Source organism: Mirounga angustirostris, unplaced genomic scaffold (assembly GCF_029215605.1).
Source record: "Mirounga angustirostris isolate CCGP_5_RB_7025 unplaced genomic scaffold, mMirAng1.0.hap1 SCAF_11, whole genome shotgun sequence".
Classification (NCBI taxonomy): Eukaryota; Metazoa; Chordata; class Mammalia; order Carnivora; family Phocidae; genus Mirounga; species Mirounga angustirostris.
In genome coordinates, this window is record NW_026991719.1 from 76,536,429 (window position 1) to 76,562,257 (window position 25,829).

General features: G+C 36.5%; 2 protein-coding genes across 9 annotated transcripts in view; one reads left to right on the forward strand and one right to left on the reverse strand.

The window, feature by feature from the left end:
- Positions 1-25,829, forward strand: part of DIAPH2 (diaphanous related formin 2) — a 961,567-nt gene that overhangs the window by 525,211 nt on the left and 410,527 nt on the right. For all 8 annotated transcript variants that reach the window (XM_054508614.2, XM_045880234.3, XM_054508619.2 and 5 more), the window contains one exon: positions 20,035-20,164. In XM_054508614.2, coding sequence (XP_054364589.1) covers positions 20,035-20,164 — 130 coding nt within the window. The remainder of the gene's footprint in view (positions 1-20,034; positions 20,165-25,829) is intronic.
- Positions 18,132-19,402, reverse strand: LOC123843226 (serine/arginine-rich splicing factor 10-like). Its single transcript, XM_064574797.1, has one exon. The coding sequence runs from the start codon at positions 19,400-19,402 to the stop codon at positions 18,536-18,538; it is 867 nt and encodes a 288-aa protein (XP_064430867.1). The 3' UTR covers positions 18,132-18,535.

Consider the following 25,829-nt stretch of genomic DNA (forward strand, 5'->3'; position numbering starts at 1 on the left):
TGTGTGTGTGTGACATCTTTATCCATTAATCTGTTGATGGACATCTGGGCTTTTTCCATAGTTTGGCTATTGTGGACATTGCTGCTATAAACATTGGGGTGCATGTGCCCCTTTGGATCACTACATTTGTATCTTTGGGGTAAATACCCAGTAGTGCAATTGATGGGTCGTAGGGCAGCTCTATTTTCAACTTTTTGAGGAACCTCCATACAGTTTTCCAGAGTGGCTGCACCAGCTTGCATTCCCACCAACAGTCTAAGAGGGTTCCCCTTTCTCCGCATCCCCGCCAACATCTGTCCTTTCCTGACTTGTTAATTTTAGCCATTCTGACTGGTGTGAGGTGGTATCTCATTGAAGTTTTGATTTGGGTTTCCCTGATGCCGATGATGCTGAGCATTTTTTCATGTGCCTGTTGGCCATTTGGATGTCTTCTTTGCAGAAATGTCTGTTCATGTCTTCTGCCTATGTCTTGATTGGATTATTTGTTCTTTAGATGTTGAGTTTCTAAGTTCTTTATAGATTTTGGATACTAGCCCTTTATCTAATATGTCATTTGCAAATACCTTCTCCCATTCTGTTGGTTGTCTTTTGGTTTTGTTGACTATTTCCTTTTCTGTGCAAAAGCTTTTTATCTTGATGAAGTCCCAATAGTTCATTTTTGCCTTTGTTTCCCTTGCCTTTGGAGACGTGTCTAGCAAAAAGTTGCTGTGGCTGAGCTCGAAGAGGTTGCTGCCTGTGTTTTCCTCTAGGATTTTGGTGGTTTCCTGTCTCACATATAGGTCTTTCATCCATTTTGAGTCTGTTTTTGTGTATGGTGTAAGGAAATGGTCCACTTTCATTCTTCTGCATGTGGCTCTCCAACATCATTTGTTGAAGAGACTTTTTTTCCCATTGGATATTCTTTTCCTGCTTTGTCAAAGATTAGTTGATCATAGAGTTGAGGGTCCATTTCTGGGTTCTCTATTCTGTTCCATTGATCTATGTCTCTGTTTTTGTGCTAGTACCATACTGTTTTGATGATTACAGCTTTGTAATAGAGCTTGAAGTCCAGAATTGTGATGCCACCAGTTTTGGTTTTCTTTTTCAACATTCCTTTGGCTATTCGGGGTCTTTTCTGGTTCCATACAATTTTTAGGATTATTTGTCCCAGTTCTGGGAAAAAAGTTGATGGTATTTTCATAGGGATTGCATTGAATGTGTAGATTGCTCTAGGTAGCATATTCATTTTAACAATATTTGTTCTTCCAATCCATGAGCTTAGAATATGTTTCCATTTCTTTGTGTCTTCCTCAGTTTCTTTCATGAACGCTCTATAGTTTTCTGAGTACAGATCCTTTGTCTCTTTTGTTGGGTTTATTCCTATGTATCTTATGATTTTGGGTGCAGTTGTAAATGGGATCGACTCCTCAATTTCTCTTCCTTCTGTCTCATTGTTAGTGCATAGAAATACAACTGAATTCTGCTCATTGATTTATATCCTGCTACTTTGCTAGATTTCTGTATGAGTTCTAGCAATTTTGGGGTGGAGTCTTTTGGGTTTTCCACATAGAGTATCATGTCATCTGCAAGGAGTGAGAGTTTGACTTCTTTGTGATTCAGATGCCTTTTATTTCTTTTTGTTGTCTGATTGCTGATGCTAGGACTTCTAGTACTATGTTGAAAAGCAGTGGTGATAGTAGATATCCCTGCCATGTTCCTGACCTTAAGAGAAAAGCTCTCAGTTTTTCCCCATTGAGAATGATATTCTCTGTGGGCTTTTCATAGATGGCTTTTATGATATTGAGATATGTTCCCTCTATCCCTACACTGTGAAGAGTTTTGATCAAGAAAGGATGCTGTATTTTGTCAAATGCTTTTTTTGCATCTGTTGACAGGATCATATGGTTCTTGTCCTTTCTTTTTATTAATGTAGTATATCACTTTGATTGATTTGTGGATGTTGAACCACGCTTGCAGTCCAGGAATAAATCCCACTTCCTGTGCTGAATAATCATTTTTTTTAAATTTTATTTATTTATTTGAGACAGAGAGAATAAGAGACAGAGAGCATGAGAGGGAGGAGGGTCAGAGGGAGAAGCAGACTCCCCGCCAAGCAGGGAGCCCGATGTGGGACTTGATCCCGGGACTCCAGGATCATGACCTGAGCCGAAGGCAGTCGCTTAACCAACTGAGCCACCCAGGCGCCCGCTGAATAATCATTTTAATGTACTGTTGGATCGTATTGGCTCGTATTTTGGTGACAGTTTTTGCATCCATGTTCATCAGGGATATTGGTCTGTAATTCTCCTTTTTGGTGGGGTCTTTGTCTGGTTTTGGGATCAGGATAATGCTGGCTTCGTAGAAAGAGTTTGGAAGTTTTCCTTCCATTTCTGTTTTTTGAAACAGCTTCAGAAGAATAGGTATTAATTCTTCTTTAAGTATTTGGTAGAATTCCCCTGGGAAGCCATTGGCCCTGGACTCTTGTTTGTTGGGAGATTTTTGATTACTCCTTCAGTTTCCTGGCTGGTATGGATCTGTTCAGGTTTTCTATTTCTCCCTGGTTCAGTTTTGGTAGTTTGTACATCTCTAGGAATGCATCCATTTCTTCCAAGTTGCCTAATTTGTTGGCATATAGTTGCTCATAATATGTTCTTATAATTGTTTGTATTTTTTTGTTGTTGGTTGTGATCTCTCCTCTTTCATTCATGATTTTATTTGTTTGGGTCCTTTCTCTTTTCTTCTTGATAAGTCTGGCCAAGGGTTTATCAATCTTATTTATTCTTTCAAAGAACCCGCTCCTAGTTTTGTTGATCTGTTCTACTGTTCTTTTGGTTTCTATTTCATTGATTTCTGCTCTAATATTTATTATTTCTCTTCTCCTGCTGGATTTAGGCTTTATTTGCTGTTCTTTCTCCAGTTCCTTTAGGTATAAGGTTATGTTGTGTATTTGAGACCTTTCTTGTTTTTTGAGAAAGGCTTGTATTGCTATATACTTCCCTCTTAGGACCACCTTTACTGCATCCTAAAGATTCTGAACAGTTGTGTTTCGTTTTCATTTGTTCTCATGAATTTTTTAGTTCTTTAATTTCCTGGTTGACTCATTCATTCTTTAGTAGGATGCCCTTTATGTTCCTTCCAAATATTCTCTTGTGATTGAGTTCAAGGTTTAAATCATTGTGGTCTGCAAATGTTCATGATATAATCTCAATCTTTCGGTACTAGTTGAGACCTAATTTGTGACCCAGTATGTGATCTATTCTGGAGAATGTTCCATGTGCACTTAAGAAGAAAGTCTATTCTGTTGCTTTGGGATGGAATATTCTGAATGTATCTGTAAACTCCATTTTGTGTGTCATTCAAAGCCCTATTTCCTTGTTGATTTTCTGTTTAGATGATCTGTCCATTGCAGTGAGGGGGGTGTTAAAGTCCCTTACTATTATTGTATTATTATCGATGTGTTTCTTTGATTTTGTTAAATTGGCCTATATAATTGGCTGCTCCCATGTTAGGGGTATAAATATTTACAATTGTTAGATCTTGTAGGATAGACCTTTTAATTATGATATAGTGTCCTTCCTCATCTCTTATTACAGTCTTTGTTTTAAAATCTAGTTTGTCTGATAAAAGAATTGCCACCCCTGATTTCTTTTGATGTCCATTAGTATGATAAATTGTTTTCAACCCCCTCACTTTCAATCTGGAGGTGTCTTTGGGTGTAAAATGAGTCTCCTGCAGACAGCATATCGATGGGTCTTGCTTTTTTATGCAATCTGATATCCTGTGCCTTGATTGGAGCATTTTAGCCCATTTACACTTAGAGTAACTATTGAGATATATCAATTTAGTGCCATTGTATTGCCTGTGTTACTGTATATTGTCTGTGTTCCTTTCTGGTCTGTGTTACTTTTGGGGTCTCTCTTTGCTTAGATGATCCTTTCTAATATTTCTTGTAATGCTCATTTGGTGAGCATAGATTCTTTGTTTCTGTTTGTCCTAGAAGCTTTTTATCACTCCTATTTTGAATGACATCCTAGCTGCTTAAAGTATTCTTGGATGCATGTTTTTCTCATATAGCACCCTGAATACATCATGGCAATCCTTTCTGGCCTGCCAGGTCTCTATGGTTCGGTCTGCTGCCAGTCTAATGTTTCTATCCTTATATGTTACAGACCTTTTGTCCAGAGCTGCTTCCAGGATTTTCTCTTTGTCTCTGAGATTCGTAAGTTTCACTATTATATATTGGAATGTTGTCCTATTTTTATTGATTTTGAGGGGTGTTCTCTCTGCCTCCAGGATTTTGATGCTTGTTTCCTTCCCCAGATTAGGGAAGTTCTCTGCTCTAATTTGCTCTAATATACCTTCTGTCCCTCTCTTTCCTCTTTTTCTGGGATCCCAATTATTCTAATATTGTTTCACTTTATGGTATCACTTATCTCTTGAATTTTCCCCTCATTATCCCGTAGTTGTTTATCTCTCTTTTTCTCAGGATCTTTACCTTCATCATTTGGTCTTCTATGTCATTAATTCTCTCTTCTGCCTTCTTTAACATAGCAGTTAGAGCCTCCAGTTTTTATTGCATCTTACTAATATCCTTTTTGATTTTGACTTGATTAGATTTTTGTTCTTTTATTTCTCCAGAAATGGATTCTCTAGTGTCTTCTATGCTTTTTTTCAAGCCCAGCTAGTGTCTTTATAATCGTTATTCTGAACTCTAGTTTTGACATCTTACTTATGTCCATACTGATTTGGTCCCTGGTAGTCACTACTGCCTCTTGTTTTCTTTTTTGAGGTGAGTTTTTCATCTTGTCATTCTTGCAGAATGTGGTCACTTTTATATTTGTAGTGTTACAGGTATTTGTTTCTTAGATCACCTGTTGAGTTCACATGTGTTCAGAATGATTTAGTAGCTATCTAGCTGAATTCCTGGGTCCAGATGAAATTAAGGTCTCCTAATCCTCTGCCATCTTGGACTCTCAGTAGGTATATTTTCAATACAGTTTTTGTTGATGGATAAGGGACAGTTTAGAAGACTTATGAATAACTTATCTAGAATCTTGACAGCATGGAGCATATCATGTAGGTCATTCACTCTTGGATAAGTAGGTGGTAAATTATAATACAAATCGGTCTCACTTTTCATGTAAATTAATTAAGAACATTAAGATAGATTCGAGATTCTGTCCTTCAGATGCCACAAATTGCTAGGCAATTCCTCTCTAGTTTTAAATAGATCCTAAGCTTTGAAATCATGTTGACACTTCAGCTTGTTATATGTAAAAGTAATTATGAGAGGGCCCACACAAGCTGTGGAGAATTGCCAAGCACCTTCTTGCCTGACAATTCCCTTCAGAGAAGTCTAATGTTTCTCAGACTTGAGCATCCATCAGAATCACCTGGAGTTGATATCCAAATTATTTTTCCATGGTTTTTTTTTTCTCTACAGTATGTTTTTTTGTTATTTTTAAAATTGTCTCAATGTTATACAGTCACATAATTTTAAAAGTCAATTAGTTTTACATGGTTTATTAAGATGAAGTACAGCCCTCAGACTCTCTCCACCCACTGTCCCTACCATTTCCACTTCCTGAGAAGAATCATTTTATGTTTGTTTAACTGATTTTTTTACCTATCTATAAATAACATGTTTGTGTTGCTACTTCCTGATTTTTCAGTTCAGGCATTATTTGTTGAATTCCCACAGTGGGAGATGAAGATTCAGCTTCCTTTTCCCTACTCACCCCTTTTACACTTATGCACACTTCGCAGGCCCCCTTACTCTCAGTAGATTTATAGAGTAATTTTTGGTAGATCAATAATTAGTGCACTTTTTCTTATGGCAATATAAATGCCACTCACAGGCAAGTTATGTAGTCAACTATGATTACTTATCCTTTGCAACCTTTTTGTTTGATCATCTTTTTTTTCATACATACAGGTTTCTGAGATCTTATCACTAAGTAACCTTAAACTCTGATAGTTATGTAGGTCTTCTCAGTTTGTTTTTCCGAAAGTCTCTTGGAGCCTTCTTTTCCAAGGATATGAAAAAATGCACAGCTTCCATCCTGGAACTTCCCTTTACTGTTGTCCTAAGAATTCATTTGCCTCTGTGTTTTGTTGGATCACCTGTTTCTGAATCCTGTGTCTTCTCATTTCCTGCTTTCTTCCCTCTTTTTGATGTCATATATTTTCTAGGAGTTCCTGAGAGTTCATGAGAGGGAAATTTTGTTTGATACCTTTATGTGTCTGATTGCCTCAGAACTGTGGTAGACTGGTACCATTATCTTCTAGCTTCCAAAGGCTGCTTTTGAGGCCAAAGCCTTCTTTGCATGTCACCTTGTAGGATTTCATTGTCCTCAGTGTTAAGAAATTTTACAATGACATACCTATTCTGCTGACCACTAAGTGGCCCTTTCAATCTGAAAACTCATGACCTAGAGTGTTTTCTTGAGTTAGTTTATATCCTTTGTTATGTTTCTAAAACTCCTGTAATTCAGCTAATTCGGGTACATTTGTCTTTTGTGTTCTCCTACTTTCTATCCCTGTCTTACTACTCTTTCTGAGAAATTTCCTTAATCTGTCTTCTAATCCTTCCATTAAAGTTTTCATTTCTGATGTTATATTTTTTTTTCTTTCTAGGAGCTCCCATTAGAGACTTTGCTCTTGAATAAAAATACCTTTTGGTGGAGATTTAGATACAGTGAAATTATTTGCACATATTTAATCCATTATTTTTACCCAGTATCTCTATATTTGCTGGTTATTTAATAATTCCTACCTTGTCTTTGTATCAAATCCTTTAAGCTTCAGTAATGGCTTTCTATCAGTTAACATATTTGACCCTTATGATCCAGCCCATGATGTTCGGATAAGCCCTTGTGATTGTCTAGTTCATCCCTATCAATGTACAGAGAGAATACCCAATTCTCAGTGAGGTGACAGGCGCTCCTAGAAAACACTCGTTTCTGCCAGAATTTACCAGATATGTGTGAGATGGGTTATTTGGCAGGCACACTGTACTCACATAGGTTTTTTTTCACTCTTTTCAAAATAAAAAATGTTATTGAGGTATAACTGAGATACAATAAAGTGCAAATACTTAATGATTTGATAAGTTTTGACCCATATATACACTCCTGAAACTATTATCATAATCAAGATATTGATCACCCCCCAAATTTCCCCCATGACCCTTGTGATTCCTCCCTCTAACCTACCCCCAACCCTTCCTAAGCAACCACTGATCTGCTCTTTGTCACTATAGATCAGTTTGCATCTGCTAGATAAAAATCGAATCAAAGTGTGTGATCTATTTTTTTGTCCTGGCTTTTTAAAACGTGGTGCTTTTCTCAGTACTTTGGAGGCCATACCTGACTGTCCAGGTAGAAAGTCTTTATCAGCTCAACCTCCTTCTACATCCTTTCTCTCTTACACCTTCCTATCTTCCCGCCCCCAGCCTTAGGGGCTATGGCCTGCAATGTTCTAATCTTCTTCTCTCCATCTAAACCACTTCTCAGGAAGGGACCAAGTAATACCATTCACACTGAGGTAGCAGATGTGATTTTTATATGTTTGATTTCTGCCATTATACAGAAGACAAAACCCACATTTGGCTTATGCCAAAGTAATAAAGCTCTAATGATGGAATGGAATTTTAAGCATTATCAAATAGGTTTGGAAGAGATTTTTGGACTGGGGCCTCTGCTGAACCTCTAAATGTACACCCACTGTAATGGAGTCCTCATGCAGTACTGACCCTGCCTATAGAAAAGCAGCATGAATTGAAGTCCTGTATGGTCCCATTTAGAATTTTGTTTTCCTGAAATGTCAGTCATTTAGGAGCTAATTAAACAACTAGTGTCTTGCTGGCCTTCCTTCTTTTTGGTCTTTGTGACAGAGAAAACAGTCCTGTATAGATAAAAGGTCACTCAGGAGGATAGGACCTCCAGGATTTGGTCCACATGTCCTTGGTCCAGGTGAGACGGGTGCCATCAGAGATGGCCCTGGGCCATTGGACTGAAGTCCAAGCTGTTAGTGACCAGGGAATCACAGGCAGGGGAGCCTGGCAAACCAGCCTGTCTCTGAAGATGCCTTGCCTGTCTTCTCTTTCTACTTATTTTCAGATTTAATCTTTTACTCTTTATTAATTAATTTGCATTTAATTCTTTTTTGTCATTTTATTTATTCACAATGATAAATGTACTCTTTAAGCCCATCACCTGTTTCCCCCATTCCTCCACCCACCTCCCTTCTGGTAACCATCAGTTTGTTGCCTAGAGTTAAGAGTCTGTCCCTTGATTTTTCTCTTTCTCTTTTTTTTCCTCTTTGATCAATTGTTTTCTTTCTTAAATTCTGCATATAAGTGAGATCATATAATAGTTGTCTTTCTCTGACTTATTTCACTTAGCATGATACTCTCTAGAGTCATCCATGTTCTTACAAATGGCAAGATTTCACTCTTTTCTATGGCTGAATAATATTGCATTGTTTGTGTGTGTGTGTGTGTGTGTGTGTGTGTGGTATACATACACATACATACCACATCTTCTTTATCCATCCATTCATCTATCAATGTACACTTGGACTGCTTACATAGTGTAGCTATTATAATTAATGCTGCAATAAACATAGGGGTGCATATATCCCTTTGAATTAGTGTTTTGTATTTTTTGGGTAAATACCCAGTAGTACGATTCCTGGACCTTAGAGTAGTTCTATTTTTAATTTTTTTGAGGAACCTTCATGCTGTTTTCCATAGTGGCTGCACCATTTTGCATTCCCATCAGCAGTGCAGGAGGGTTCCCCATTCCCCACATCCTCACCAACACTTGTTGTTTCCTGTGTTTTTGATTTTAGCCATTCTAACATGTGTGAGGTGATATCAATATCAGGTTGATATCTGGACAGATTGATGGGTACCACCCTCAGAATTTCTGATTTAGTCGATTTGGTGTATAGCCCCCAAATTTGAATTTCTAACAAGTTCTCAGATGATGCTAGTACTGCTTTTCAGGGACCATGGTTTGACAACCAGTGAAGCAGTTATGCCCATCCATTCTCCATACTCATTTTTAATTCTTAGTTCTTGCATTGCCTGATCTCTTCAGGCCTAATTATGCTGACCTTATTTGTAATAAATAATTATAATAACTTTTGTCACTAGCTTCACCATTTTCCAGCTGCTACATGTGTTACCCCCCTAACTATTATCTAGTTATCATCCACAGTCAGTATTCTGAATAAATTACCTTACACGTTGCTTCCTCTTTCTGGCTATCCATTGTTTTTAATTTTGCACCCTAGTACTATACTGAATATGTGCTTGAAAGTCACCAAAGTTTTCTCTAATCATCAATTCAGTCCTGATTATCTTTGGCCTCTCTCAAGCATTTATTCATTCAACAAACGTTTGCTGAACAAAATTGATATAGTCCTGATTTTTTTTAAAGGATTTGCTTTTATTTTATTTTTTTATGTATTTATTTATTTGACAGAGAGAGCAAGCACAAGCAGGGGGAGCAGCAGGCAGACGGAGAGGGAGAAACAGGCTCCTCACAGAGCAGGGAGCCCAGCCAAACCCACTGACCTTTAAAACTCCAGGCTTTAAGTCCTGCTGGTTGCCAGAAGTCATGAAATTCAGCACCTTACTTTCCAATCCAATTGCTATGAGGTTTTGTTTTCCCCATGTGCTCCCCTGTGTGTTTGTCTCTGAACCTTCTCTAGGACCATGGCTCCCTCCCCACCACAGTGACCATGATCTGTTTCTCTCCCAAGCTGAGTCTGTGCACCTCCTACCTCCTTCAGCGTGGGCTCTTCTTTACCTTTAGCTGTGGAGTTTGTTCTGCCAGTCTTCAAGTCAATTTCTGAGGTATTTAGGATGATTTGCTAGTTATCTTGTGTATTATTGTGATGAGGTGACTCTAGCATCCTTCTTTTCTGCTGCTGTCTTCCAAGTTTCAATAAATATTTAAATTGAACACACACACACACACACAATAATGATGACTATAAAGCACTTATCAAAGTCCCTGGCCTATAGGCACATGAAAGATGGGTAAAAAATATTGGTTCCTTTTCCCCTTAAATGATGATACTACCACCTGATGAAGGAAGAACATCTAAGGTCATGAAGAACTGAAGCAAATGGGTAGAAATCTTCACCCATTTGTTGAATCATACATTCAACAAATATGTATTAAGTACCTATTATGTGCCAGCCATTGTTCTAGATGGTGGGTATGTAAATGTGAACAAAGCAGATCAACAAATCCCTGTACTAGGGTAGCTGACATTGAAGTGGGGAGAGATAAGAAAGAGTAAATAAATAGAGTATATAGTATATTTGAGATCTGTGCTATGGAAAATAAAAGTGGGAGGAAGTAAGAGGTGTTGGGAGAATGGATTGCAATTTTAGAATGAGAAAGTGACTTTTAAGTATAGATCTTGAAAGAAGGGAAGGAGCTAGCTATGTTGATGAGTAAAATTGAAACCTTCCAATCAGATAGAAAACATCAAGCAATGGCTCTGAGTAAGACACATGCCTGGTGAATTCAGGGAGCTAGGAAGCAAGCATGGTTGAGGGGAGTGGCAAGGAATAATAGCTAGAGACACAATCATGGTGGTAGTGGGGCCAGATCACTGAGGGACTTTCAGGTTATAGTAATAACTTACTCTTTGGGAAGAAGAAAAGCTAAAGTAGGCTCTCATCACTTTTAATTTGTTTAATGATCATTGTCATGATAATATGGTATCTTACTCAATTCTGCAACTCTGTGATCATAAGTTCTTATCTAATGCCTATTTTATAGATGAAAAACCTGAGGCTTAGAGTGTTTAAGTAACTTGCCCAAGGTCACACAAGTAGTGAATCGTTGAATCAAGGTTCAAACCCGTTTCGGTCTGAATCCAAAGTCTGTGCTCAGTAACTATTCTGATTAGAAATTTGAACTTTATTATATAAGTTGTAAAGAGGCACTGGATATGTTGAAGGAAGAGAGTGACATGGTCATATGCAGCTTTAAGAAGCATATGTGGGTTGAATCATATACAATAAAAAGTAGATAAAATGGAATGCCATTCTACCTTCTCATAGATTATCTCCACATAAGTTACCACTTATGTTTAAATTTTCCTTCCGAAAGCCAACTCATTTGAGAGTCATTACTTTCTTTGTTACCAACATGATACACCCATTCTTTTAATAACCAGATTTTAAAACTTTTGATTTTTCTCTTTGCCTCATTCCAAATATATTTTCAGTGACTTAATACTATTTATCTTTGCAATATGTCTTAAATTTGTTTTCTTTGCCTTTTTTATATATATCCTAGTTGTCCAATTAATTTTGCAATTATTTGAGATTTGCCACCATACTCTCCTATGTCATCTCTTTTCTGTATAATTTTGTGTTTTTTTCCTAAGTTCTGACCTCCCTGAGGCTTTGAAGGTACATGCATCATTTATCTCTGATCCTTATTGTTCAGCACAGTCCCTAACCACAGTGGAGTACTGAATGTACTTCTACATTCATATTTGCTTTGCTCCTGACCTGCCTCCCCTTAGAAGCATATGTTGCTTCATTTCATGAGCAACACAATATAATTTTATTCTGGCATTCACTCCCGCCTAACTCTCAACAAATATGGTGTCTTGGAAATGTTTGGGCTTTGTAGTCAACTTTCTGTATATGTATGGGTATGTACACACACATACATACACACACACGGATAGAGTTCAATTTAGAAGTATTACTCTTAAAGTCCATGCAAGTGAGAACTTATGTGGAGAAAAATCTTAATTCAGAAACATTTATTGCCTACCTAGTATGTTTTAGCATTCTCCTAAGTACTGTAGATGAAAAATATTTGGAAAACAGGGTCTCTAACCTTGAAAAAAAACCCTCATATTGCCTAGAAAAACTGGTGGCTCAGTCAATTAAGTGTCTGCCTTTGGCTTAGGTCATGATCTCAGGGTCTTGGGATCGAGCCCCCCCCACATTGGGCTCCCTGCTCAGCTGGGAGCCTGCTTCTCCCTCTTTGTCTTCCTCTGCATCCCGCCACTTGTGCCCTCTCTCTCTCACTCTCTCAAATAAATAAATAAATAAAATCTTAAAAAAAAACTACTGTGCTAAAATGTTTATAGTGAAGGAACATGGCTTAAAAAAGACATTAATTATTACTAAGAAAAGTCTTCAGATAGGAGGTGATAGTTGAATGGTCTTGAAATATTAGTAAGTATTCACATGGCAGATAGAACAAAAAGGGGAAGATGGAGGGGGAGTCGAGAGAGAGAACAAGATGTGCAAAGGCACGATGGCATGACATTACATGGTATGTTCATGCATTTGTAATCAGACCAAAGAGTTGGGCATACATCAGAAAGCATCAGGGGACACGTTAGAAAAGTAGGCAAGGGCCAGCTCACAAAGGGCTGTATATGCAAAACCAAGAAGTTTGTATGCTTTTCTAGTAGATGCAGGGAGACTTTGTAATGGAAACTTTGAGTGGATTCTTATTATCTTTTCAGAATTAAACATTTGAAAACTAAGATCTGTGTGGAGAGGTTAAATTTACTAAAATTGTTTGGTTTAAAGAACAGGACACATGAGAAGGGAGCTTTCCCTCTTTGAAGTGTGGTTATACAGAGGATAGTGACCAGTTACTTTCAGTTCCCACTGAGGACGGAGCAAGAAGAAATAGGCTTAAATCTCAGCAGAGGGGAAAATTACCTACAGAAGGGGTCCTTCAAAAAAAGATTGAGTGTGACTGACGAGGTGATTAAAATGTTGTTTCAGGCTCTCTGGCTGTGTGCTGGCTTCTGTGTGCTCAGAACCACCTAATTTCAAAGACAGGGCAAAACTAGATTTTCAGGCTTGAATGAAAGTATTTGAAAAAAATATATTTTACATGGCAATTAGTTATTCAGATATTTTGCTATCTGCCTAAGTTATAATGTTGGAAATGTATTGGAAATGTCAAATATAAATATTATCTTTCATAATACAGCCTTCATATTTATTAGAAAAATAAACGGTCAGAACTTGCTGTAGATATAGGTGTTCTGTTAAAGGTATTTTATATTCATGTATCATTTCAGAAATTTATTAAAGAATAGGTAGATACAATTAGTATAAATTCAGTTATTAATCTTTATGTGTAACATTTTTTGGGCAGATGATTATAATTAAAATCACTCTATGGTTTATTAAATGATGGTGCTTTATCAGTGAATATAGTGGATTGCTCTATCTTATTTTTATTGTTATCATTAGTTGATAATAGCTTATTAAAATATTATAAAACATTTTTAGCTCTTTCAAATATTTCCAATTTCTGGAACTGCTGTTTGTGTTTTTATTATGTGGAAATACATGCAGGACATAAGAATGTAGGGTATTTTTTTCATCCTTTTGTATCTTACAAAGAGAAGTCGTGTATCTATCTCATACCTCTGCCTAACTGTGGCTGGTGAGAGGGAGACACGGAAAGCATAGGCAGGGTTGCCAAAAGGCACTTGCCTCCTGATGGAAGCAAACCTTGAAATGTTGACAGTATAGCCACTACTGAGACTTAGGCAATCTGGACAAGTATTAATGGAATATTTGATGTTAATATAAAATTCACATAATTTCAAGTTAACCAGATATCAAATGGAAATCAATTTTATTTCTTAATAAAATAACTCAAACACTTTGGAAGTGGTTTTACACATACTCAGATTACTTTTGTATTACCCCAAGAGATGTATATATCCAACTAGTATACTTGGAAGAGCAAATTATTGGATAAATGCCATTAACCTTTAGAATTGATAAAGGTGAATGTTCTTAGTTGCCTTCTGTGTTGACATTGAACAACGCAATAGGTCCTGAGAGAGAGACAGTGCCTAATGTGTGAATGGTGTAGAGGCAGTAAGAAAGGCTGAAGACATGGTAATTCAAAGTAAATATAATTAGTCAAAAATTATTTCCCCCTGTATTTTAATAGTATATACTTATTTTAAAATGATTGGTCTAAGGGTCATATATAGAGCGAAAAATTAAAAAGACCACATATTTGTCACAATTATTCCCTGCCAGTTTGTAACCTTAAAATAGACTCTCTGTGTGAAGTTATTTAAAAAATAAATATTGCAATACAGATTTAACAGTTTGTCTCCCATACTGACTAAGATATTCCTCAGCTTGACAAAAGAGACACTTGTCCATGTTTGCCCATGCGTTGAAAGAAATATTTCAGTTTTTTTTTTTTTTTAAAGCATACCCATGCTCTGTCTGTAACTCTCTGATTTTAACAAAGATACCAGGGTATTTATTTAGCTGAAATGTTATGCTTCATTTATCTATTTGGAATGTAACCATTGACTCTACTAAATTTCTTAACAGGAATTAAATTAATGGACCTGATTCTGAATAAATATTTATCAATTAAAGACTGTTTCTAAAAGTAAGCATTCATAAGTATGCATGCCAAAAGCTGATTTTTAAATCACCCATAAATTTGACATATGAGCATAATGCTATTTTTCTATTTTTGTGTTTTCCTTTCCAGTATTGGCCATGTGCATGTAAAATATTTAAAATATATATATTTTTACAATTTGGTGTCCTGAAAAATTAGGTAGGGTTTTGTTGTTGTTATTAGTGGTGGTCGTGGTGTGTGTATGTCTGTATAGTCTCTACAGAGTTTATAAAATACAGTTTAATTCCCTTTCCTTCAGGAAGATGTACCTTCAATTTTTCCTAAACATCTAATGTTTTTAGGATTTAGGAATTCAGGTAATTTGTAAGAAAAAAAGAAAACATGAATTTTCTTATAAATTGTAATATCCAGCATACTCTGAAAATGATGCACTTTGTAAACATGTAACCCTGTAATCCCAGGTAAAGACATCTCTTTAGGAACGTGAACCTCCCATTGATTCCTCTAGAGCAACAGGCCTTACTTAACACAAATCGCCCTTGAGGTGTTGTTGCTGTTTCTTCTTATAGCTTCTCCTTAAATTGTGTCATTTTTTTTTAAGATTTTATTTATTTATTTGACAGAGACAGAGATAGCGAGAGCAGGAATACAGCAGCGGGAGTGGGAGAGGGAGAGCAGGCTTCCCGCCGAGGAGGGAGCCCGATGTGGGACTCGATCCCAGGACCCTGGGATCATGACCTGAGCCAAAGGCAGATGCTTAACAACTGAGCCACCCAGACATCCCTAGTTTTTTATATATTTTACATACTAACCCTTTATCAGATATGTCATTTGCAATCATCGTCTCCCATGCAGTAGGATTTCCTCAGGATTCTCTCAAATGCCGGGATTTTATTCTCTCATACTACAATCTCAAAGCGTTGGGAGAGGATAGGAAGATGGGAAGGGGTGTTACAATGTTATTTCAAGATTTCTCTCCAACTCTCTTACTGAACAAACAAAACAACCTGACCCTCAACTGCACCATCTTCCTTCATCTAGTCATTCTTCTTCATTCATGGATAACCTCTTTTTTTTTTTTTAAAGATTTTTTTATTTATTTTTTGACAGAGAGAGAGACAGCAAGAGAGGGAACACAAGCAGGGGGAGTGGGAGAGGGAGAAGCAGGCTTCCTGCGGAGCAGGGAGCCCACTGTGGGGCTCGATCCCAGGACTCTGGGATCATGACCTGAACCAAAGGCAGAAGCTTAACGACTGAGCCACCCAGGCGCCCAAAATTTTAACCGTGTAGTACTTGAAAGTATTAGGCGGATCAGCAAGATAATGCAAAATTTTAAATATTTCACCTACGTGGGATAAAGTAATCCCAGAAATTCTAAAAGAAATCACTTTGACCTTGTGACCACCTGAACCATCAACATCATGCCTCCTGTGGTTGTTTGTATTGAGCCTTAAGACTGTATTTCCTTTAAGTTCTCCATATCCTGGGGACATAAATAATTGTTAAAAAGGTATAGTATAAAACAGATTCAGTATGGGTCTGATTGATTAAATGTGATTTTTTTTTTCCTCTGCCACTAAAACAGTAGGTATTAAATATTCTGCTAATTACCTAAGTACCTTCCAAAGCCTTTTCATAAACCTGTCTGGGAGGAATTTATTCTAAACAGAGTAATCCTTAAAGCTAAAAACCCCAAATCAGTATGCATATCAATGGGCAAACCCATCGTCTAAGGATTATAGAATTAAAACACCCAATACAATGAGAAAACGTGGTACTTTATTCCTTATTTATCCTTAGTTTGTAGGTAAATCCTTGATTTCTTTTGCAGCTTAGTCTAATATGAATGTTATATTAAAGAAAACAGATTTTCATCATAGATTTTTTTTTGTCCTATACTTTTAAAGATTTTTATCATTCTAACTATAGCATCTGTTTTCTAAAAGTATCTCTGAAAAGGAAATACCATACATAAGCAGAAAAAAAAATTGTCATCACAATTGTGTGGTCAGATTCTGTTTGTAAATCAGCATAAGAACTTTTCAGCTTTTCTTATTGATGGCCCATACAAGGAGGGTAAAATGTATTTTTTTACATTAATTTGCATCAATAATGGCTACAAATAAATATAACCTCACAAGCAAATATAGTTTCCAAGAATATATTTTGGTGATAAAGCAAAGAACAAATGCTGATAACATAAGGACACATTAACTTTGACTGTAATTATCAATACTTAAATTCATGCTCTTTTCTCAGAGGATAGTTCATTTTGCCATAATTAGATATTTTTAAATTTATATATTAAAATTTAAACTTTTGCTGGTTTTGGTCATCTTTTGCATTTTATTTTTTTTAATTTTTTTTTCATTATTTCCTTCATTTTGTTTTTATTATAGCATGTTTGCTTAATTTACAGCAAGCAGAAAATAAGCTGGGTCTTGTTTTGATCCAAACATTGATGTTTTAAAGGCTGTACACAATATTTGTTAAAAAGAACATATAAAAGTACCTTTTTAGAAGCTTCTATAAGAAAGAAAATACAAAGTTTAACCCCACAACTTTCCTCTTTGCTAGAACTGCAAACTACTGCTACAGTTTTAAATAGACTTCTTGTTGTTTAAACTATACATCCCCGAAAATCTAAAAAATTAAAGAAACGTGCATATAAATGATTGCATAGCAGAACATGAATATTAACTGCAAACAGTAAAGAAATGAAAGTTAGAAATACTATCAAATATACAAAGGTTCTAGAATCAATCCTTTAAACACATTCCACAAACAGTATTTAAAAACCATCTTTTGTTCTACAGGCAAGGCCTACTAAAACCAAAATTGAAAAAAAGTAATCCTATAAAAGGAATCGTTTCCCCACAATATTTCTTACTTATACCTGCAAGCAAGCAATCTAAATATTTTAAAGATGCTAGCTTTTATTCTGAAATGAGATTGGACGTTTCCCTTTTATTGCTCCCCCCAAACGATCTCTCAGAGAAATGCTAGAAATTATAAATGGTTAGGGTCTTGTTTTCTTTTTTAGTCAGGTACTGCCAGGTACTGTACATTGATAATCAAACACAGAGATGTGACTCTTAATTAATCTTTTTCCAAAATATTTTAAATTCATGGCACCACAGAATCACCTAGAATGGGAGTGTTCTCTTTCAACTTGCCTCACATGAAATAAGCTGAGGTGTGAAGGACAAGCCTCCTTCATAAAGTGGTAGGCAAATTTTGATACAAATGCACAGGCTGAGTGTTACAAGCATCAAAATTCAGTTCTTTTACACTATGCATATGCATAAACAAAATCTACTTGAAACAGTTTACTTGCTGCTTTTTAACAGCAGTAAGAAAACTAAGCAATATGACCAACTTTGTTCCTTAAAGTTGAGAGTAACTACATGAGAGCATTTTTTCCCCTTAAAATTATTTCTGCCATCATTGACCTGCTCAAATTTTAAGGTGAGTTCTTCTGATGTTTATATGTTCCAAATCTTCAAAGAAACCAGAAAAAAGCAGTGAAGGCTCCATGTTTCAGTCAAAAACTCAATCTTTCCCCAAATCCTACTTAACCCAGTTGGCATCATTCCCCAAGATAGTGGGGTTAACAAAAGAACTATTCCACGCTCTGTTATAAATTAACTATTATCACAGGCCTAGACATCTTAACAAGACAAAAAGGTCCACCCTGAACCTAAATGTGTCTGATCAGTCAGTGTTGTACTGTGGCTACAACTTCACTTTTGTATCATTCTATCTTATTAGCAAGCTACATTTCTAGTTAACAGTTCTACCAAATATGGATATGAAAGTTTATTTTTAATAAGACAATGTTGCAAATTATGGTCAACCAACATCTTTTCACCAATACTTCAAGCATAAAAAATGAGAATCTTTACAAAAATATACAGAGACACCACAAATTGGTAGCTGCCCATAACATTAAACAAACTGGACTCTTAAGAGTGGCTTCTCAACAGCATATCATTTTAATTATAACCATTTGCCTGGTACAGGGAAAACTGACAAGTGTTTTTTAAGCATCATTGCAATATTGTATTCCTGATAATTTAAGTAAACCAAACTATGAGTAAATGAATGATACATGACTAAAAATATCAAGGTTTATACTATCAGTGGCCACTGGACTTAGGACTAGTCCAAAACCTTGATCTAGATTTTGACCTAGACCTAGATTGTGATCTTGACTGAGATTTGGATCTAGGTGGTTCTTTTTTCCTTGATTCCTTTTCATATCTTGAGCCAGACTTATAATGTGTTTTGGAATCTGTTTTAGAGGTGCCTCTAGTTTTGGTGTGAGATGCAGACCTAGAATGTGATTTAGCCTTCATTTCTTTCTTGGGCTGGGACTTGGACCGTGATCTTGAATTGGATTTAGATCTTGAAAAAGATCGATTTCGGTGTTTGAATCTATCATTGTCGGAATGGCTTCTGCTACACCGTGGTCTTCCAGCCGGTCTACTGTTTCTAGGACTATAAGATCTTCTATAGTTGTAATCAAAGGACCGGCTTGATCTTCTTTCATAACTCCGGCTTCTAGAACGTCTGTATCTGTCATAATCATCATAGCGTGAAGAGCCGTATACATTCCTCCCTTCCTTGGCTTTCATTTGATTTGGAGTCTTCCGATCCCCCTGTGCAAACTGTATTTCAGTTTGGCGTCCACAAATCCATTTTCTGTCCAAATTATGTAAAGCATCTTTGGCATCACGGACATCCTCAAATTGAACATAAGCAAATCCTCTTGGACGGCGCGTGTAGAAATCAAGTAGAACGTACACATCAACTATAGGACCATAACGACCAAATTCTCTTCGTAAATCTTCAGACCTGGTGTCGTCAGCCACGTTCCTTACGAACAAAGATGTGTTGGGGGGGAGGTGCAGGTAGAGGGACACGACGGCAACGTGAGTCTCGGCAGGGGTACTAACGGGCTCAGTAAAGCATCCGCAGATCCGGCGCCGCATCCTCAGACCCATCTTTTGCATTTTAAAATAATGGTGTCCCTTTTAAAATCTAGAGCATTTTTGCTAGACCCCATTAGAAAGCTACCCCTAACTTAAAAAAATTTTTTTTTGTTAAAGATTTTATCTGTTATTTATTTTAGAGAGCAAGGGAGAGAGCATGAGCAGGGGGAGGGGCAGAGGGAAAGGGAGAGAATCTCAGGTGGACTCCACACAGCACAGAGCCTATCACGGGGCTCCATCTCATGATTCTGAGACCATGACCTGAGCCAAAACCAAGAGTCAGACACTTAACCAGCTGAGCCACCGAGGCACCCCTAACTTTTTAAAAAAAATTTAGTTATAGGGCGCCTGGGTGGCTCGGTTGGGCGGCTGCCTTCGGCTTGGGTCATGATCCTGGAGTCCCGGGATCCAGTCCCGCATCGGGCTCCCTGCTCGGCGGAGAGTCTGCTTCTCCCTCTGACCCTCCCCCCTCTCATGCTCTCTCTCTCTGTCTCATTCTCTCTCTCAAATGAATAAATAAATAAAATCTTTAAAAAAGTTTAGTTATAATAAATTGAGTTCATCCATTTATTTCACTTGTTTAAGAATAAAGTCTATATTTACATTACCCAAAATATACTAAAAATACTGTTATTTCATTCCAGATCAGAGATACTAAGTCAGCAGATCAAAAAACAACCCTCTTGCACTTTATTGCTGAAATTTGTGAGGAAAAATACCGGGATATCCTGAAATTTCCTGAAGAGCTGGAACATGTAGAAAGTGCAAGCAAAGGTAATTGATTAGTAACTATTTGAGACTATTTATTATATTTTAAGTGGTAAGATTAAATAAACATTAATTTTTCTGTTTACTGATATTTGAAAAGCAGGAAGATCGTTTCCATTAGCTTATATTTGATAGTGTAGCACATTTAATGACCTATTTTTTACTTACTTTATCTTTTAACATTGCTAGGTTATTGACGCTTTCACATCTCTGATCTGATAGTATGTTCATTCATTCATTTCATAAATACTTAAATATATATTGTTTACAAGGGAAGTATACCATGGGCTTTTGATGATATCAAAATGATTGTGAGTTCTTGCTTACAAATTTTCTAAATGTTCTATTATTCCACATTAATTACATGTTAGTAAATATGACTGTAGTCACAAATGTGTGTTGTTAAATCGAAGAGCCAAGATATAGAAGTTCTGTAGAAAAGCAATTGCCAGAGAGCTGCTGCTATACTTATAGTGAGTATAATTTTACATCATATCTTAAAGGTTTTTTTTTTTTAATAAAGAAAATAATAGTACTATGGAGACATACTCCGTTTCCTATTGTTATTCTGGTCCTGGAACCACAAAATGAGACACACTGGATTAAATTAAAGAAATACATTGAGGGTTTGATTGATAATACCAGACCAGCGGAGATGACCATTGAACAATATTATTTTTTTTCAAAGATTTTATTTATTTATTTGGGGGAGAGGGGCAGAGGGAGAGGGAGAGAGAGAGAGAGTCTTTTTTTTTTTTTAAGATTTTATTTATTTATTTGAGAGAGAGAGAATGGGAGACAGAGAGCATGAGAGGGAGGAGGGTCAGAGGGAGAAGCAGACTCCCCGCCGAGCAGGGAGCCCAATGCGGGACTCGATTCCGGGACTCCAGGATCATGACCTGAGCCGAAGGCAGTCGCTTAACCAACTGAGCCACCCAGGCGCCCGAGAGAGAGAGAGTCTTAAGCAGACTCCACACTGAGTCCAGAGCCCAACGCAGGGCTAAGATCATGACCTGAGATGAAACCAAGAGTCAGAAGCTTAACCAACTGAGCCACCCAGGTGCCCTCACCACTGAACATTATTATACAAACAGTATTCTGGGTTTTATAGACATGCAGTTTCTCCCCTTTAATGAACACTAACAGGTTTATAAGGCTTGTAAGAAACTTGGAAAAGGTATATGCTTTTGAGTCCTTACTGAAAGTCCTTAGAGTTATAGAGAAATGGAAAATTTGTAATTGGAAACATGAGAAATGTCACAAATAAAGACAATTATTAGATCATTTCAGTGCTATCACTACTTTTTAATTGCCCTTTGGGGGAATTTTTTTCTAAGTTTTATTTGTTTAATACGTAGATTCAATTTCAGAAAGATTTTGAGAGTTCTATCAAGAATATGTTTAAATAAAATTATCTGTCAATTTTATGATGATTTTTAATTCCTAATTTTTAAATTTTCAATTCTTACGTTGAGGATACTTTACATGAATATATCCGATAAACATTTTTAGTCATAATAATCTGGAACAACTGTAATGAAATGTAGAATGAAGCTTACATCAGCTTTGAATTTTAAGTCTAAATACTAGCTTATCTATATTTCCATATTATATATCTATGTCTATATAATTTCATACACACTCTTAGCCACTATTGCTATTGATGAAGTCAGCTTATAGTGGACAGCCTTCTGAGTTAGGTATTATAAAGTTCTATTCCTAGCTATATAACTTCTTGGTTCTATAACCTTGAGCTAGTAATTTAAACTTCCAAGTTTTTGTTTCCTCATCTGTAAAATGGGAATGATAGTAACAAGATCACATGAGTTGACATGTTTAAAGCATTCAATAAAAGGCTTGGCACATAGTATGTGGCTGTTGCTATACCACTATCTGTATAGTAGTAGTCATAATATTGATATACTACTATGAATATTGTAGTTGCTGCTATTGTCTTGTTAGAAGGGGATAATGAAAAGGGTGCCTATGGTTCCTATAATCTCAGCTAGCTATGTATTATATCCAGTTCTATTTGTTTCCTGTGTCTGGGCTTTTGGTAAATACTTTCATATTTTTATTTTACACTATCACCAACTTCTTTCTCCCTATCTATGTCAAGAGCAAAATCTCTCAGTTACATTTTGATTATTTCTGCTTTTCTGTATTCTTCTTGCCAGTGTTTTCAAAAGACTGTTGCCAGAAATCATCTTACTGTCTCACTGTTAGGGCCACAGCAATACCCACTCTCAAGTTATTTTGTCTAGTTCTTTTTCTTTCCCTATGAAATTCAGTCTCAGCTCAAATTCTTAAGCGCATTCCACCTGCTTGCATCCCTCTTTCATTTCCTCCTAGGTCTCATTTCAGTGTGCCGAGACATATATTCTCTTGAGCCGTTTTATTCCTTTCTGATAGTCCTGCCTCTGTATGATTTCATGCTGCATCCCATGCCTAGAAATCTCACCAGCCCTGTCCTCTAAGACAACTGACTATCACTTGTAAAATTCCTGTTCAGAATCCATTTTTAAAAAATGTTTTGCTACTAGAGCCCCAGGAAGAAATACTCTGGAATTTAGTCTACAGGGGAAAAAAACGAAACAGGGTGAAAGGTCAAGCCAGTTACCTCTTATTTATAGTTAAATACTTTTCCTTGATATTTGAGTCTAACTTGTCTTATTAGCGTAATATACAGTTCAGTCTTGTTTGAATCACATTCTGTTACCCCTAGTACTGCACATAGCATGTATACAGTCAACCAGCAAAAATACATATAGATCAATACTATATAATCAATTTTATTTGATGATGGACTGTCTTGATGTGAAATGTTCACCTTCAAAAATACAAAAAGTACCTTTCTTTTCAAACTAGAGGGATATTGATAAGATGAAACTAATTAAGTTAATGATTGAATTATAGAAGTTCATATTTTTTGAGATTTATTCATTTATTTGAGAGAGAGAGAGAGTGAAAGAGAGCGGGGGAAGGGGCAGAGGGAGAGAGAATCTCAAGCCGATTCCACGCTGAGTGTGGAGCTTGACACAAGGCTCGATCTCATGACCCTGAGATCATGACATGAGCTGAAATCAAGAGTCAGGTGCTTAACCGACTGAGCGACCCAGGTGCCCCTATAACTTATACTTAGAGAACAACTGTATGACTATTCATAGCTTTTTTCTGTGTTTTTGGATTTTTGGAACCCAAGTATCAATTTTGATAACATAGAGATCTTTTCTTCTGGTATAGCAATTAAATTTATTTCAGTTGAGTAGTAGAGTTATAGGCCTCTAACTGACAAAAAAATGCCTTAAAGTGAAAGGAAAACTGAAGGTAGGAAATATATGTGATCTGTGGAAAAATTTATTTTATAATCATGTTTATTCTTTAGCTAAGCTTCTAAAATTGTGTGTATCTTTGAATATGCAAAACTATGGTAAAACTTAGCCTATCTTCTTAGAGCTCTGTTAAAGATATTGGGGGAAAACATCATTTTCACATTAAAACATATATATCATGAAACAATTCAAAATCCACATGAATTTTTAAAAATAAAACAGATGGCTTCAAAGAAATTTCACACTTGCAATAGATCCCTAAGGGTGTGTGTTCAATCTTCTCTTCCATTTGGAGTACTTGGGTGAGAAAAGTTCATGAAGCATTGCCTAAAGAATGATACAATGGTTTTGTTTTGGTTTGGTTTCACTTATTTATCTATTTAGGTTTTACCAGGAGCAGGGAGGGAAGCAGGCAGGGTAAGGGAGTAGTAGAGTACCTAACTTTCTTCTAAATAGACATTCTCATATCCCTTATGAAGTTGAGCATCAAATACTACAGTGTAATTTTATTACAAGTGAAATTAATAAAATAATATTGCTCTGGTCATTTTATTTTAGATTAAATTAAAAATCTGCAGGTCGTCTCATTTACATTTGACATACCAATGAGCCTTTGGAGAGAAAAAAAAATGGTTGCTATAGAAACTCTGATGCCTTTAAAATATTTAAAATACTTTTTGTAAAAGATTTTATTTTTTTATTTGAGAACCAGAGTGACAGAGAGCACAGGCAGTGGGGAAGGGGAGAGGGAGAGGCAGACTCCCTGCTGAGCAGGGAGCCTGATGCGGAGCTCGATCCCAGGACTCTGGGATCATGACCTGAACCGAAGGAAGACTCTTAACTGACTAAGCCACCCAGGTACCCCTAGAATACTTTTGATAAACCAAATTACCTTTCCCCTGATGATTAGTTTTAAAGATTGTGTGTGTGTTTATTTTGTGTGCATAATTATATATATAATAGATATATAGATATAGTATAAAGCATTGCTGGTTTACTAGACATATTTTATAAATTTCTTTATTGTTTTCCCTACCACTGTGGCTATCACTTTAACTTTGAGCTTTATGGATTTTTACAGTTTGATTTAAAACCTCTATTGTTTTATGGGTTGGCTGCAGGGATTAAACCAAAAGAGTTAGTAAAGTTTAATTAAAACTATTCCACTCAACAGGGAAAAATTATATTAATGTATTTGAAAGCACTATTAATCCTAAGGTTTCACATAAATATGAAATGGGTTTCACTTCAGTTAAATTAGTGCCATCCTACAAAATAAAAGCTGTCAAGTTTCCTATAAAGTGTTTATTTCTTATGAATTAAATCAATTATAAATTTTTATGACCAACAATACCTTTTGATATCTGCCATCTTTCCATTGTCATATTAGTAACTCTGATTAGCTATTTATCTACTCTGACTTCTTTATAAAAAGTTCAGACTAGAAGAAATGTTGTAGGGAAAATAAAAAGGGGGCACCGGGGTGGCTCAGTCAGTTGGGCATCTGCCTTGGGCTCGGGTCATGATCCCAGGGTCCTGGGATTGAGCCCCACATCAGGCTCCCTGCTAAGCGGGGAGCCTGCTTCTCCCTCTGCCTCTGCTGCTCCCCCTGCTTGTGCTCTCTCTCTCTCTCTGTCAAATGAATAAATAAAATCTTTAACAAAGAAAAATCATTTAAAAAAAAAAAGAAAGGAAAAGAAAAATCTAAAATAATAGCAGAGTAAAAAAGTTGGGGGAACAACAACAAGAAAAAGCCAAAATATTTTCCAAAATTCCAGAGCTGGCAGAAGCTTTAGACATCATCTCATCCCTGCTAAAAGGGACCCAAGATAGCAATTAGTCCATATTCATTATTTTATAGTTCAAGAAACTGAGGCCCAGAATGATGAAGGAATTGTCCATGATCACACAACTAGTTTGGAGAATCGATGAAGGTTTGCAGATTTTGGAGTTACTTCATTATGTATATTTCAGCTCCACTTTTGCTTCCCTTGTGGTCTAAAATATACAACAGAGATTCATGCTCATATTGGAGTAAATGCTAACCAAATAAAAGATTTACTGGAGTGTAAATGCCACGTCCTCTTTGTAGTGGTGTCCAGTCTCTGCAGCCCCACTTTGACAGAATTACCCTCTCCTTACTCTGTGTCACAGCAGCACTTTAGCCTTATTAGTAATATTGTACATACCACATTCATAGTTTTTATTCCATTGCTCATTTTTCTCTGTACCTTCTGGATTTGTCCCTACAGTCTCAGTGCTAGCACAGCATCTCAGAAGTAAATGCTCAATAGATGTCTATTAAATGGAATCACTGCATATCATTGTAGTATAGCAGG

Coding starts and splice junctions, on each gene's coding strand:
- LOC123843226 (XM_064574797.1), bottom strand. CDS start 19,402: ATGGGTCTGAGGATGCGGCGCCGGATCTGCGGATGCTTTACTGAGCCC.